Here is a 14,153-nt window from a genome sequence, read left to right as displayed (position 1 = left end):
AATAAGGGAGAATGTAATGTGTCCTGAAATGTGTTATTTGATCACCTTTCACAGTCAAGAAGGAATTTTTTGTATTGATCAGCTATCTGTGGAATAGACACCATACGTGGCTTTCCTTCACAGCATTAGTTATTGGTCATTTCCAGAGATTTTTGTGAAACAGAGCTGGGATAGTAAATGCATTATTATGTTAACTTGAAGTAGGAAAAAAAAACCCCACACCTATAAGCGTCTTGAGATATTAAGACTTTGTACATGAAATGTAAGGTTTTAAGCTTGCTGTCTTTGTTCAACTCTTAACTGGGTAGTTTTGGAAGAAGTTGGTATTGACTTTGAAATAGCGATGCCTGTGGAGGGTTTTTTTGTGGGTTGTTTTTTTTTTTTCCCTTCTCTCATAACAATTTCTGTACCATCTTTTCCAGTTGTTCTTGCATAATGTCCTGATGTACTTGACTCCTCTTTTGGGAGCTGTCACTGTAGTGATGGAACAGGTCTCCTACCTGTTTGCATTCTTTTCTCACTGCAGACGTATATTGGTACTCTTCTTGTATCTGTCAACCCTTACAAAGAGCTGGATATCTACACAGTGACACAGATGCAGCTTTATCGAGGGGTAAACTTTTTTGAACTGCCACCACATCTGTAAGTAGAACTCTTAGGACTTCAGTTTATATCAATAAACTGGGTTTTCTCTGTAATGCTCTGTAGTAGCAACAAGGATGTGTATCCGCAGTCACTAGGTCCAGTGAATGCTGATATTCTTATCTTCCTGTAGGTAAGGATGTCTTCTAGCTGACTGTGAGAATAAAAGGGGAACAAAAGGATTGCAGAAGTGATGGTGGAGAAACTGCAGGAGAAGGGTTATCTTGAAGATAACTGTCCAGACTAGTGCTCAGTGTGTCTTCCTCATTACACATGGTCTAGCCACTGCCTGACTGTGTCCATGTGCAAGTCAACATCTTTTCCTTCTGTTGCCCAAAACACTCTGGCCATCTTGCCTTGTCCTCTGAGGCCCTGTGTCAGTGCAGGCAACCACAGGACTAGCACAGTGCTCATGCACAGCCTCCACTTGGACTTCCCAGGAGGGGAAGAAACCTGAACTTCTGAACTCTGAGCTGAAATTGTTTTAATGGTTGGAAGTTGTTGGGTGGTTTGCTGAGTAGGTTTTTCTTTTTTCTTTTCCTTCCTGAAGTGGCAAATTGGTGAAAACTCCAGTATTGGTTATCTTTGTCTCTATCAGCACAAGTTAAGATCTTCCCTTTACTGGAATCAAAACTGGCTCCTCTGCTTTGGAAGAGGGAGTCCCTGCTGCGTATAAACTGTATTCACAAGGAATACATGCAGCTTATATAAATCCTACAGCAACAGTGGGGAAAAAGAACAAGCCCTGTCTGTCCTTCAAATACAGACCGGGTTTTTACTATGAGACCTCAACTCAGTCTCATGTTTTGAGCTGTGCTTTCCCATCATGTCTAATACTTGTAATGTTAGATGAGGAGAAAGTACTTCTGAAAAACCTCTGATACTCTGCCTCCCGTTGCCATTTCTAATGGATGCTTCTCCTTGGAATACTTCTTGTGATCCTTGTTCAGATATGCCATAGCTGACAATGCCTACCGGGTGATGTGCAGTGAGTACAACAACCATTTCATCCTCATCTCTGGGGAGAGCGGAGCTGGGAAGACAGAAGCATCCAAGAAGATCTTGCAGTATTATGCAGTAACCTGTCCAACTACAGAGCAGCTGCAGATTGTCCGTGATCGTCTGCTACTTTCCAATCCTGTTCTGGAGGTAAAAACTAAATAAAGGTGCAAAATGCAAAAGAGTTGGCATAGATGGCCTCACTCCACAAGACCTTCATGCAAGTCTACACATCTGCATCCAGGAATGGCCTCCTGTTTTACATGACTTTGCGCCTGCATACATAACATAAATAATAACACACATTCAACTTCTTGGCAGCACAAGCACTGACAGAATGCTCAGGATTTAATATCACTCAATGTTTAGAAATTTAAACTTGGGTTTTATAGTGGAGGATAGCTGAAATCTGGGAGGACAAGGAAACTGTACACCGTACAACGGTTCCTTGTGGCTTCAGTTACAGGTCATACAGGAAAGAGTGATAATTTGTTCAGCTGAATTCTACATTACAGCTAGGAAAATACATTAGTTTGTATTTCTTTAATCCCACTAAATTCAGTAGTAGGACTCAGCTGATGTTGCAAATCTTTGTTACTGGAACTTTATCCTAGCTGGTGGTCACGTTCTCAGTAAGATGAAAAGTGACTTAATTTATCTGTTTACTCATAGGCTTTTGGAAATGCAAAAACTCTTCGTAATGACAACTCTAGTAGATTTGGGAAATACATGGATATCCAATTTGATTTTAAGGTGAGAACAAACTTAATGGACCGCTATTAAAACAAGCTGTATCAGTGAACCTCTTGGACCCTGACCAGGCAGCATAAGATTTATTAAGACTTACACTGCAAATTTCTGACCCTGTTTTTACAGGCGTTGCATTTTGTGAGTAAAGTGACTAGTTATACATCCTGAAAGCTTATATAGGATATTACTGGCAATGCTGCCAGTGCTCAGCAGAAAGCTAATAAAGATTGTTGTAAAGCACACGTTACGCTAGAAGGACAGCAAACTCTTTAGATATGGCTTGTACTGTAGTTGGATACTAACTCTTAAACACAAGATGGCAGATAAGTAACAGCAGTAACATGCTTCTCCTGACACTGCTCCTTGTTCCTAGGTGTGGAGGAATAGCCGTCGCAATGATGTTATTTATAACTGTTGGTGTTGATCTGACTGCTTTGTTCTGCCAGGGAGAGCCAGTGGGAGGGCACATCCTCAGTTACCTCATTGAGAAATCCAGAGTTGTCCACCAAAACCATGGAGAAAGGAATTTCCATATTTTCTACCAGTTACTAGAGGGTGGAGACAAGGATCTTCTTTGCTGGCTTGGGCTGGAGCGCAACCCCCAAAAATATGCATATCTCATCCAGGTCGGTGAGAGCTTGTCCCTCTCTCTGTGTCTTACATCTCAAACTGTAGGGATTACAAATGCAGCTTTCCTCACTTACAAGTGTGCTGCTGAGCTGCTAAGAGAACCTGCTGTGAATCACGTTATAGCAAAACTCGCAGGCAGGGTGGCTGCAAATGTATTTGCCCTGAGGCTGTCGTATACTGTTCTACCCTGGGTGCTTTTGTAGCAGGAACTGTTCTAGCTGTGCTGGACTAAAGATGCATGTGACAAGTGGCTTATAAGGGATAATATCTCTTATTGAATCAGCTGATAATAGTTGTGGGGGCAGAAACAAGTTTTTGGGCAATGTGACCCAGTGACAGCAAAGCCATCAGAGTTTTAAAGTCACTTACACAATTAGTAAGAATCCTGGTGAATTCCCCATGCTCTGTATTCTGCAGAGTACTATCTGTCTGCAAGTTACACTTTGTATGAAGGCATTTCTTCTGAGGCTCCTGTGTCAGAACCTGGTATAAAATGAGTTTCTTGGGATTTATGGACCTCATATTATAGAGGTCCATAGGTATGGTTATGCAGGATACAGCTCACTTGGTGTTAGTGCTCTGTTTCCTTTCTTCCTTGGTAGTGAAGAGTACTTGGGCAGAAGATATTATTAGCATAAAAATGGAAAGATGGCTGTAAGCTCAAGCTCTTCACAAGACTTAGCCATTTTATGGTTATCACTATCCAAGCTCAATGCTTTAAGTTATCTGAAGCTTTAAGTATAATCTGAAAGATCTGATCAAATGAGCCACTTCCAGGATTAGCAGGAGTGAAATAAACTTGCTAGATAGTTGCAGGCTGCATCTATACAGGCTGAAGGAACTGGAAATGAAAGCAGTATGCCCAGTAGTATGCTGTGTTTGTTGCTGATAATAAAATTGCTTTGCCAATTAATTGTACTAATTCATCTTTCTTTTACTGTATAGGGTCGATGTGCCAAAGTGTTTTCTATTAATGACAAGAATGACTGGAAAATAGTCCGCAAAGCTTTTTCTATCATTGACTTTACTGAAAAAGATATAGAGGTATGCATGTTAAAAGGGACTGAGCCTACCAAAGGGAGTTTAAGGAAAGACAGCAGCACACTCCTTACTTAAAAGTGATGGAAGAAGTCTTGCTTGGGAGAGGTGTCAAGGATGGAATAGGACATCATTTTGGGGGGTTTGAGGGAGTGGGTGGGTGAAAAGCTCTATACCTTGGTATAGCATGATGGTGACTGGTGGTAGCATATCTCTGAAACAGGTTGTCTGACTCTCCTCCTTCAGCCTAGCTAATATTCTGTTTATTAGCATGTGTAGGAAAGATTAGTACTATCCCATGGAGCTGTGGGAACCTTTTTTCTAATGCTATATCTCTTGTTATTAGCATCTCTTTGGAATTGTCGCTAGTGTCCTGCACCTTGGGAATATTCAGTTTGAAGAAGATAGCAATGGACATGCCATCATTCGTGATGGCACACAGATCAAATGGATTTCGAAGGTATCTCGGTCTTCCCAGATGGTGTCAGTATTGCAAGTGCTGTGAAGAAAGCCTTAACCTTGCTGTGTTTTCCTCTTAAATACAAAAAAAATCTCTTCCCAAAAGCAGGAGGACTGCTATATAAATACCTAGCTCTTGCTATAAATTATCGTGAATTGTAGGGCCCCTTTTTTCTACAGCAGAGTAACAGCATGCTTGGATGAGTGTTAGCATCTCTCTGAAACTTCCTTGCTTATTGTTGCCCAAAGATGAGTATACCTGAGATCTACCAAGGCTGACATCCCCCTGAAATGAATGGGAACGGACTGGGGGTTATGCCCTACTGATCACACGATACTGCTTATTTAAGCAGTCTCCTCCTGGCCATACTCTGAGTGCAAGTATTTCTTTCTCTGCAGCTACTGGGTGTGCACTTGTCCATTCTGCAGGAAGCTCTCACCCATCGGAAGATCGAAGCCAGATCTGAAGAGGTATCAACTAGTCCTGTGTTACCCCAGGGCAGCTGGGAGCCACCCCAGCTGTGGTCGTAATGGATGAGGAGCTCTGTTCTTAGCAGTGTTACAGTAAAAACAGATCACTCCAGCTGTCCCTCTCCTGCTTTGTATCACCTTCCTCTTCTAGTCCGAGATGTTAAATAAAAACATATTCCCAGTATTAGAGTTTTACTGCTGAACAAGGTAGTAAGTATGAAAAAGCTAGGAACAGGGACTTGCAGGCAGCCCTGTGTTTGGCTCAAACAATTTCCTTTTGTTTAGTCCCTGGAGTGCTGCCTGGGAAACTGGGCTGCATAAACAGAGAAAAGCACTGGGAAAAACTGTTCTTTGAGCATTTTGTACCAAGTTTAATAAAATAAAACTAAAAGGAAGTCGGAATACTCCTCCACTTGTCTAAATTAGTACTCTCCAAAACAAGGTATCACAGTCCTGCTGGCTTGTGGCCATGCACCAGACTGAAGTAACACTGATGGTAAATAGAGCTGTAGGCAGCTACAGTTCAGATAGGCTGAGCACTGTGCTGTGGTATACAACATGGCTGGTTCTCCAAGCCACAAGTGTGAACTGGCTTTGTAGAACTTTGCTCTGATCATCTGTGGTATTTATCATCCCTGGCATATCTTTATTTTTAGGTCCTAAGCCCATTGAATGTGGATCTGGCATTCTACGCTCGAGATGCAGTAGCAAAGGCGATTTATGGACGAACTTTCACTTGGCTAGTCAACAAAATTAATGGCTCTCTAGCCAACAAGGTTGGTTTCTTTTCTAGTGTCCTCCTAGACACTGAGTGCTCCTAATACGCTGAGCGGAGTTTCTCCAGTAAGGCCCTACAGCACTCATCACCAAATATCTTGGATGCTTGATAATTGATGTAGAGGCATCCCATGGCACTGACCTGGAAAACTGTTGAGTTAGGTGTAGAAGGTGGTGTGTTAAATAGTTTTAGCAGTTCATTACCTGCTTTAAAGTGCCTAGTCCCTTAGCATGCAACACAAAGCTCTCAAAGAGAAAGTTTAAAATTTAGTGAAAGAAACAACATGAAACATGCAGGGAAGAAGTGTCAGCTGAAGCAACAATTAAGAGAGCAATGGTGTCTTTAACAGGATTCAACTCGGAAAACAGTTATCGGCCTGCTGGATATCTATGGCTTTGAAGTGCTGGACACAAACAGGTAAAAGCAGTTCCTGAGGCTTGGGGTAATCTGTCCTCATGCTGGTGGGGACACGTGCTGAAGTCCTACATGGCTTCTTGAGTATAGTCTTATGCCAGCAAGGCAAGCTACAGGTGACTGCAAAATCTGAGTGCAGTAGGTTAGCTGAACACCCTGGTGAAAGCTTTAGCTTGGACTGCCTGCCTGGGTTTGAGCCATTGGTGCAAGAGTATGGGAGGAATGTATGGGTTGGATCTGTATGGAAGTGGGTGGTTTGGCTTGAAAACAGTAGGTAGTGGTGGGAGAAGTAAAACTGTCCATGAAATAAATAAACACTATGCTCATTTAACCACTCTGAAGCTTTGAGCAGTTCTGCATTAATTACTGCAATGAGAAGCTCCAGCAGCTGTTGATTGAGATGACCTTGAAAGCAGAGCAGGAGGAATATGAACTGGAAGGAATAGAGGTAATTTATTATTTTCCCCCTCCCTTTTTTCTTTGAACTGCCATTACACTGAATGCTTTTGATTATCAATGAGGAAGGCATCCTGTCTTTTTCTTTTTTTTTTTAGTTTGAGTTGTTCACATGCGAAGTATAAGATAGCCATGGGTCTCATTCTCTAACACTTCTTGCAGTGTAATTTAGCCTAGACTTAATTTACATCATCTAAGAAAGGAGTAGGACATTCCCCAAAACTCAGGAGATCAGCAGTGACAATGACCTTGTAGAACAGAGGAGCTCCAACAGTGCAGACACTGGACAATGGAGTGCATTAATATACAGAAGAGGATGTTCTGGGCTGCTGAAAGCAGGAAGACTGTAGTGTGGGGTGATAGATTACTGTGCTGTCACTCTTTCCCCAGCAGCTTGGCTGGTCCTAATTTACTACATTGATCTTTACTGGGATTGGAGCCTGGCTCCAAAGAACTTAAAAATTGCAAGGAAAAGATCTTCCTCTAAAACTTTTCTTCTTTTTTCTTTTTCCTCTTATTTCCAGTGGGAACCAATTCCGTATTTTAACAACAAGATCATCTGCGACCTGGTTGAGCAGAAGCATAAAGGAATAATCTCCATTCTGGTAAGAACAGAGTTTATGCTTCTTAAATTAAAATGCCTGCCTCTGCCCTACTGTAATGGTCCATAATTGTATTTTTTCCTCTAAGTATGTGATGGGTCTGCATTATTCAGAATGTAAACAGACAGACCTTGTAAATAAAGACCTAGAAGATTAAGGTAGAGGATCTCCTTGCTAGAGAGCTGTGGTTTTTAAAGGAGGTATGCTGCTTCCACAGCAACTCTGAGTGCTTGAGAAGGCAGACCTAGGCCGTTCTCTCCATTTTTTTGCCTGGAGACACTGAGACATAGAAGAAAAGTACCTGCAGCAACCTGGCTAGCTATAGTCAGCAACAGGGATGGGACGCAGGCTTCTTCTGAGTACTGTTAGGGAGCCTACAGAACACCAGGAGTGCTTCTCTCACTGCTTTTGTTAAAATGAACTACAAATAGTAAAGGATGAGGCAAGGCATTGCCAAATTTGGAAGAAAAAGCCGGATTTGACTTAACTTGATTTATAAACAGTAAACGAAGCTCAATTTAACTAGGAAATTGCTTGTATAAAATAGAACTCATCTGAGATTGTAACCAAGCCCTTTGGTTTTGCATAACAAAGTTGTACTAAACGTTAGCGAAGAGGGAGTAGTCTGTTCAGAGCAGTGTTTGATCTGGTGTCTGCTGTTCCAGGACGAAGAATGCTTACGACCTGGTGAAGCGACTGATTTGAGCTTCTTGGAAAAGCTGGAAGAGAAAGTAGGAGATCATGCCCACTTCGTGACGTATGCATTTACGCTCTCTATTCTATCACAGAGAAAACTCTTCCTGGCTCTTACCCATGACAGAGTATTGGGGAGGGGGCAGTATTTGCTTTGTACCAAAGAAAATCAAGCAACCCATCCACTGTCTAACGCTGGTAGAGTATGACCTGGGGTATTCGGGGGGGGGGGGGGGATTCCTGTCTCTTTACTAGCGTGTTGCTGATCTTTGAGTCTGGTTTCATTCCACGCTAAAATTAGGGACTAAAGATTAGATGGCTTTGACCCATGATTTTAGTACGTGATGGTTAGATGGCTTTGGCCATAGATGGCTTTGGACCACATTGGCTCCGGGGAAAGCTGAAGAAGAGGAGCCCAATGCCCTAGGCTGTGAGGGGTACATAATTATTTAAGTCCATCTTGATATGTGTGAGCTTTGAGTATGAAGAGGAAAGAAACATGCTCCTGCTCAGATCTCCCAGATGGGTGGCATTTTGGTTAATACTCAATTTGTTGTACTTTCGGATTCAGTTTTGGTGGCAGATGAACACGTTGGCACTGGGCTGTTCTGGCACTTCCCAGCAGAAGCCTACTGAAGGGGTTTGACAAATTATCAATTCAGAGTCATGCTGCTGAATTGTCACTGTTTCTACATCTCTGAAGTTAGTTGCAGCCAAGTGGAAAATTTGTAGCCAACTTCCTTGTCACCACAATGCACCTTAATACTGTTCTGCCTGATTAAAAGCTTGAAATAGGAGTGCTAGAGCTACTTATGGGATCTGTACTTGGCGATACTCTTGGAAGGAAATTTTGATGTACCAATGTGCTGTTGTGACACACAACTCTGCTGTTAGTGACTACTTACAAAGCTGAAACTTAAACTGTTAAGTTGCTCTTTTTTTCTCTTCCCCCTCCCCCTAGGAGTCCTTGCTTTCTAAAATTTTCCTGCTATTCTTGAAAATTTTGATTCCTCCTTTGTATTTGGGTTCTTGTTCTAAGGCAAAATGTCTCAACCCTTCCCCCTTGTTTTTACTTTGAAATTGAGGAAGCTGGTGATCTTTTTCTCATGTAGGCAATGAGAATATATTTAAATGAAATCTTAATACTTCTGGAAAGGGTGATCATTGACAAATGGCAATGGGTAGGTCACAGATATTTTGAGTTTATGGTAGCTGACTTCCATTCTACAGCACTGAATTTTGCTGTTAGCTGTTCAGAATGGACAGATAGATGATGACTTGATTATGGGCCATAACTGTATCAGCAGAGCCATGTTGATAGAACAGACATTAAATAGACTCCCAGCTCTCCTACAGCTGCTTTTTGTGCAGGTGACTTTCTACAAGCTGAAGAAGTCTCTTTGCTGCTTTTTCTCTTTTTTTGTGGTTGGGTTTTTTGGGTTTTTGGGGGTTTTTTGTTTTCTTTTTTTTTTTTTTCCTCCCTGCAGTCGCAAGCTTGCAGACCAGAAAACACGGAAATCCATTGACTGGGTAGATTTCCGCCTCCTTCACTACGCAGGAGAAGTCACTTACTGTGCTGTTGGTGAGTGTGAACAAAGTGCCAGTCTAGAAGTTACCTGAGCTTTTAAGCCAATGCAGTAGATAATAACTTGACGCAAAGATGATTTATAAAATATTTGCCCTCCGAAGGTACTGTTACTTGAAAGTCATAACCATGAATGCAGTGTGAATCTTGAGGATATAAATTTCCAGATTTTGTGTTAAAGTGTGTAGCCTTCAAAAAGAATTAAGTGGGGGTTTTTTGTCTTCAGGATTTCTGGAGAAGAATAATGATCTCCTGTACAGAAACCTGAAAGAGGTAAGAACAAAAAAGGCTCTCAAGTTACCTTGCTTGAAGCAGAGATGGTTTGCAGAAGATGTATTTAATCTCTGTAGCAAACAAGAACATATATTTCTCCTTAGCAATGTTCTTTAGGCACCTCCATGCTCATCCTTACAGCTGTGCTGCTCAGGCTTAGAAGCATCACAGTAGGAATAGCACGCTTGCTAAATAAGGCAGCTTTTCACTTACCCTGTTTCAGGTGCTGTGCAACTCTAAAAATGGCATCATTAGAGACTGCTTTTTACTGTCAGAGCTAGACAACAGGAGGAGACCAGAGACTGTGAGTTTCATCTTTAGTCTTAACTTTGAACATAAACTCAACTTCCCAAGTCTTGATTTAACCACTGATCCAGTCCTTAGTCCTGAATTCAGTGGATTTTTTTTTTTTTTTTTTTGCTGGTGTTATGTTCCTGCTAGCTTCCTGGTAGTTGAACAGTGATGTTGCTGAGACGGCAGCTAGCAAAGTGACATACCTTAATGTTGTTATTAATGCATCCTTTTAAAATGAGCCCTGTGCCTAGCATCCAACAGTAGTTAGTTTCTGAAGGGCTATGTTGCGTGTCCAGCTGTATGGCAGGAGTTCAAATATTCCAGCTAAACACTCTGGGTAACTTGTGATTGACTATGCTTCAAAAACTTTGTGGTACTAATGCATATGTCAGCCTTTTACTTACAGTTTTAAGATGGGTGCAGGGAATGGGTTGATTTTGATTATTGCAGCGATGAGTTCCAAAACTAAAAGTTCTTTCAATGTCATCTTAGGTTGCAACCCAGTTCAAAACCAGTCTGACGAGCCTTATAGAAATCCTGATGTCCAAGGAGCCTTCTTATGTCCGATGCATTAAACCAAATGAGAACAAGGAGCCTGGTAAGGCATTGGGCTGAAGACATGGTTGAGAGAAAGGAATGAAGTGAGGGAGACTTTAGCTTGTAGCTAGGTACAGCATATATATATATATGCTGTATATATGATCTGTGTGTGTGTGTATGTATATATATATATATAAAAACCTTAGTTAAGCTGGCAGCAAAGTCATCACCCCCAATACAAGGACAAGAGAGGAGCTCCTGCAGACAGTATTTACCAGTGAACGTGTGTTCTTACCACAGGGAAGTTTGATGATTATCTGATCCGACATCAGGTGAAATACCTGGGCCTGATGGAGCACTTGCGGGTGAGACGAGCTGGCTTCGCCTATCGGCGGAAGTATGAACTCTTCTTGCAAAGGTAAGTGGAACTGTTTTGCCCTCTAGCCAGGTAAACTTGCCCTCCCATGAGGGCTGCAGAGCAAGGTTTGCTTAAATGTCAAGTCCCAGTGACAGGAGATGTGGAGGTGTCAGCAGACACTCTTCACATCAAAGATAACCTTTGTATGTGTCTCTTGTCTGTATCCATTTTGATCTGCTTTGGCACTTTCTGCCTTGAATAAAGCAATAGGAATTTGGGGGGGAGAGTTTCAGGAAGGGGTTCCTCAAATATCAAGTCACTTGTGTTGATGTCTTGCTGATGTTTCAGGTATAAATCCCTCTGTCCAGCTACCTGGCCCCATTGGCATGGGCCAGCAGCTGAGGGTGTGGAGAGGCTCATCAAGCATATTGGTTACAAGCCTGAGGAATACAAATTAGGAAGGTAAATTTTCTTTCTCTGGCTGTGAGCTCTGCTGCTTAGCTGCATGGTGCTTGCCATGTTTGATCCTCTGTCTTGTCTGTGACTGCAAGCCACAATGTGGCCCTTCCCAGAGAGTTGCAAGATGTAGTGGTGGGAACAGAGCCCTTTAGTTTGGCTCTTGTTTGACCATGTGAACTGGGCAGACCTGGGTTTGCAAATCTGACGGCTTCTGATTAGTGACTTCTATTAAACAGGCCAAAGTAACCTCACCCCAAAGGTATACAATGTACAGGAGCAAGGAGACAGGTAAAAATCCTAGATGCATAAATTTCCTCTTTATTTTTAGCTTCCTGTTTCCATGGGAGCTTGAATCCAGCTGAGTTTCTTCCATCTCTGGGTTAGGGCAGATGGGCTGACTTGCTTCAGCTCCAGGTCTCCCTACATGCTTGGGCAGCCAGAGGCAACTTGCCTGTCTTGGGCTTGGGTTCTTTTCTTAACTGCCTTTTGCAACCACTCCTGAACCACAACCTTGTCCTCCTTGCTAAAGACAAGGCATGGGGCAAGGCAGGGCTCTCTAATGTCACCTTCAACCTGTGGCTATCAGAATCTGTGAATTAATGTCTAGGGTAGTAGCTAAGACAAGGAAGCCTGTTTTCACTGGGTTCAGCTGCTTATCCTGAACTCCACAGCTCCTGGGAAATTTGCAGGGATCCCAGCACTGAGAATTACAAGTCATGTAAAGGCAGAGGTCTCCACACTGCACCTTCCAGGGCACCTGGGACCTTGTGCAGTAACTGGTGTTTTGCTTCCTTCCCTCTCCCTGCCACCCTTTGCCAAGTACTTTGCACCCTTTCAGGATGTGCCAGCTGCACAAATGAAGAGTGGTTATAGAAGAAGATGTAACTTGTCAGCATTACAGCTAGTTGGAGGACTCTGAGCCTGTTTAGGGCAGCTGAAACGATGACTCACTGTGAATAAGCTGTTCATGGTCTCTTTTTCAGAACCAAAATATTCATTCGGTTCCCAAGGACTCTGTTTGCTACTGAAGATGCATTTGAATTCAGAAAGCACCTGTTAGGTATGGTTCCAGTTCCCTTTATCTATGTATAGACTAAGCAGCGGAGCCTGTGTGATCTGTGTTTCTGGGCTCCATGTTCATGCAGCAGATGCACCATGGTAAGAGCTCAGACCCCTGGTCTGTATAGCTCTGGAGAGTCCAAGGAAAACTTAGTAATCTTTTTCCAGGGTGGGGAGAAATCACTGGCTATATTGCTTGAGTTCTAGGTACATATCTGTATTAGAGCTCCTCAGTCCTACTAGTACCTGTTGGTCCATGTCTAGATGCACTAAGTACCTTTCCCCTGAGATTGGGATACCACCTGTTTCATCCTAGTGTTACCTGTTTGTACCTGCTTGAAATGCATAAATGCATGGGGCTGCCTAAGGGCACATTTACCTGCACAGGTGACTTTTGGTCCTGTTGGTGTTTTGGCACCTTTGTTCCTCGGTGATAGTGCAAACCCTCCTGTGCCCTGGCACGTGGTGTCTGATGGCTGGGAGCGCAGCTCCTGAATGCTGTGATCCTGTAGATATGAGCAATGTCTCTGCTTTTTTTTTGCCAGTTTCAAGACTACAGGCCAAATATAAAGGATGCCTTGGAAAGAGAGAGTACAAGAAGAAGAGAGAAGCAGGTATGAGCTCTGGAATTGAGGACTCTCTTCTTGGGGCTATGCTTTCTAGTAGGAGTTGTAGCTTTGGGAGGTCACGAATCCATGTTGATGCAGATAGCGCTTGTGGCTTTACCTGCAGGGCTGTGGGTGTTGGGGTCAGATGCAGGTGGCAGCTGTATGAAGAGCATTCACAGAGGTCTGTTCATCTCCTCCCACCATGTGCAGCTCTTGGTGTCACCAGGCTGTGGGAGCAGCCCTGTGCAGCAGCAGCACCCTCTGCAGTGCATGGGGAGGTGTTCTGGGGTACTGAGGGAATTGCTCATGAACTGCCAGGGTAAAGTAAAAACAAACCCTCTTATCCCAGTGGACAGGTTGATAAATTATGCTGCAGGCTCAAAGGCTGGCTTTCTAAGATGAGCTGCTTGCTGTGTGCAGTGCATCACTGCCTTGATGTTGAGCTCTACAGTGCAGGTAGTGCTGGATCAACCAGTTACAACCAAGAAGAAAATGTTCTTAGCTTCTTATTATAAAGATCAGCTGATGGGAAGAGCTGCAAAAGAGCCAGTTATAACTTCTGCTATGTGAGTTTAAAGGATAGTATGGCACAGGACCTCTGATACCAATAAAAGGACCTGATTAATTCTTGCAGCTATCAAGCTGGAGGCTTGTTGGCGAGGAGCGCTGGCACGGAAGGAGGCCAAGAAGAGGACGTGGGCAGTTCAGATAATCAGGAAGTAACTGTCACTGCGTGGTGGTTGTGGGGAGCATTTTGGGTGGTGGGTCACAGCCCAGTGATGGTCTCTGGACAACGAGTCCAGAGTACTGACAGAGTGAGTCAAAACCATCTCCTTCACACCTATTTCTAAGCTATTGTTGTAGTTAGGAGGACAGTTGCCAGATGGGGTTGATCAGAAACGCCTGTCACCTCTTCAGGAATTTTCTGACTTGCCCCAGTTTCTGTTACTCTGCTAGTTTATATTGGTACAAGGGATCTCCAAGCCAATCCTTTGTGTGCCTCTCCTCTTCACATACTGTCCTCCATCTCCACTCCCTTAAATCC

The 14,153-nt window shown here is 43.1% G+C and overlaps 1 protein-coding gene across 3 annotated transcripts in view; it reads left to right on the top strand.

Moving 5' to 3' along the window:
- MYO1H (myosin IH) overlaps nt 1-14,153 on the top strand; it is a 38,613-nt gene that overhangs the window by 15,417 nt on the left and 9,043 nt on the right. For all 3 annotated transcript variants that reach the window (XM_030026903.2, XM_030026902.2, XM_030026904.2), the window contains exons 3-23: nt 527-642; nt 1,593-1,791; nt 2,314-2,394; nt 2,838-3,017; nt 3,967-4,065; nt 4,406-4,519; nt 4,918-4,989; nt 5,646-5,765; nt 6,117-6,184; nt 6,524-6,629; nt 7,162-7,242; nt 7,905-7,996; nt 9,420-9,514; nt 9,744-9,790; nt 10,014-10,094; nt 10,577-10,682; nt 10,925-11,042; nt 11,331-11,444; nt 12,425-12,501; nt 13,046-13,114; nt 13,743-13,827. In XM_030026903.2, coding sequence (XP_029882763.1) covers nt 527-642; nt 1,593-1,791; nt 2,314-2,394; nt 2,838-3,017; nt 3,967-4,065; nt 4,406-4,519; nt 4,918-4,989; nt 5,646-5,765; nt 6,117-6,184; nt 6,524-6,629; nt 7,162-7,242; nt 7,905-7,996; nt 9,420-9,514; nt 9,744-9,790; nt 10,014-10,094; nt 10,577-10,682; nt 10,925-11,042; nt 11,331-11,444; nt 12,425-12,501; nt 13,046-13,114; nt 13,743-13,827 — 2,120 coding nt within the window. The remainder of the gene's footprint in view (nt 1-526; nt 643-1,592; nt 1,792-2,313; nt 2,395-2,837; nt 3,018-3,966; nt 4,066-4,405; nt 4,520-4,917; nt 4,990-5,645; nt 5,766-6,116; nt 6,185-6,523; nt 6,630-7,161; nt 7,243-7,904; nt 7,997-9,419; nt 9,515-9,743; nt 9,791-10,013; nt 10,095-10,576; nt 10,683-10,924; nt 11,043-11,330; nt 11,445-12,424; nt 12,502-13,045; nt 13,115-13,742; nt 13,828-14,153) is intronic.

Source organism: Aquila chrysaetos, chromosome 9 (assembly GCF_900496995.4).
Source record: "Aquila chrysaetos chrysaetos chromosome 9, bAquChr1.4, whole genome shotgun sequence".
Lineage (NCBI taxonomy): Eukaryota > Metazoa > Chordata > Aves > Accipitriformes > Accipitridae > Aquila > Aquila chrysaetos.
Note: the sequence above shows the minus strand (reverse complement) of the source record. Positions and strands in the feature narration are given on the sequence as shown.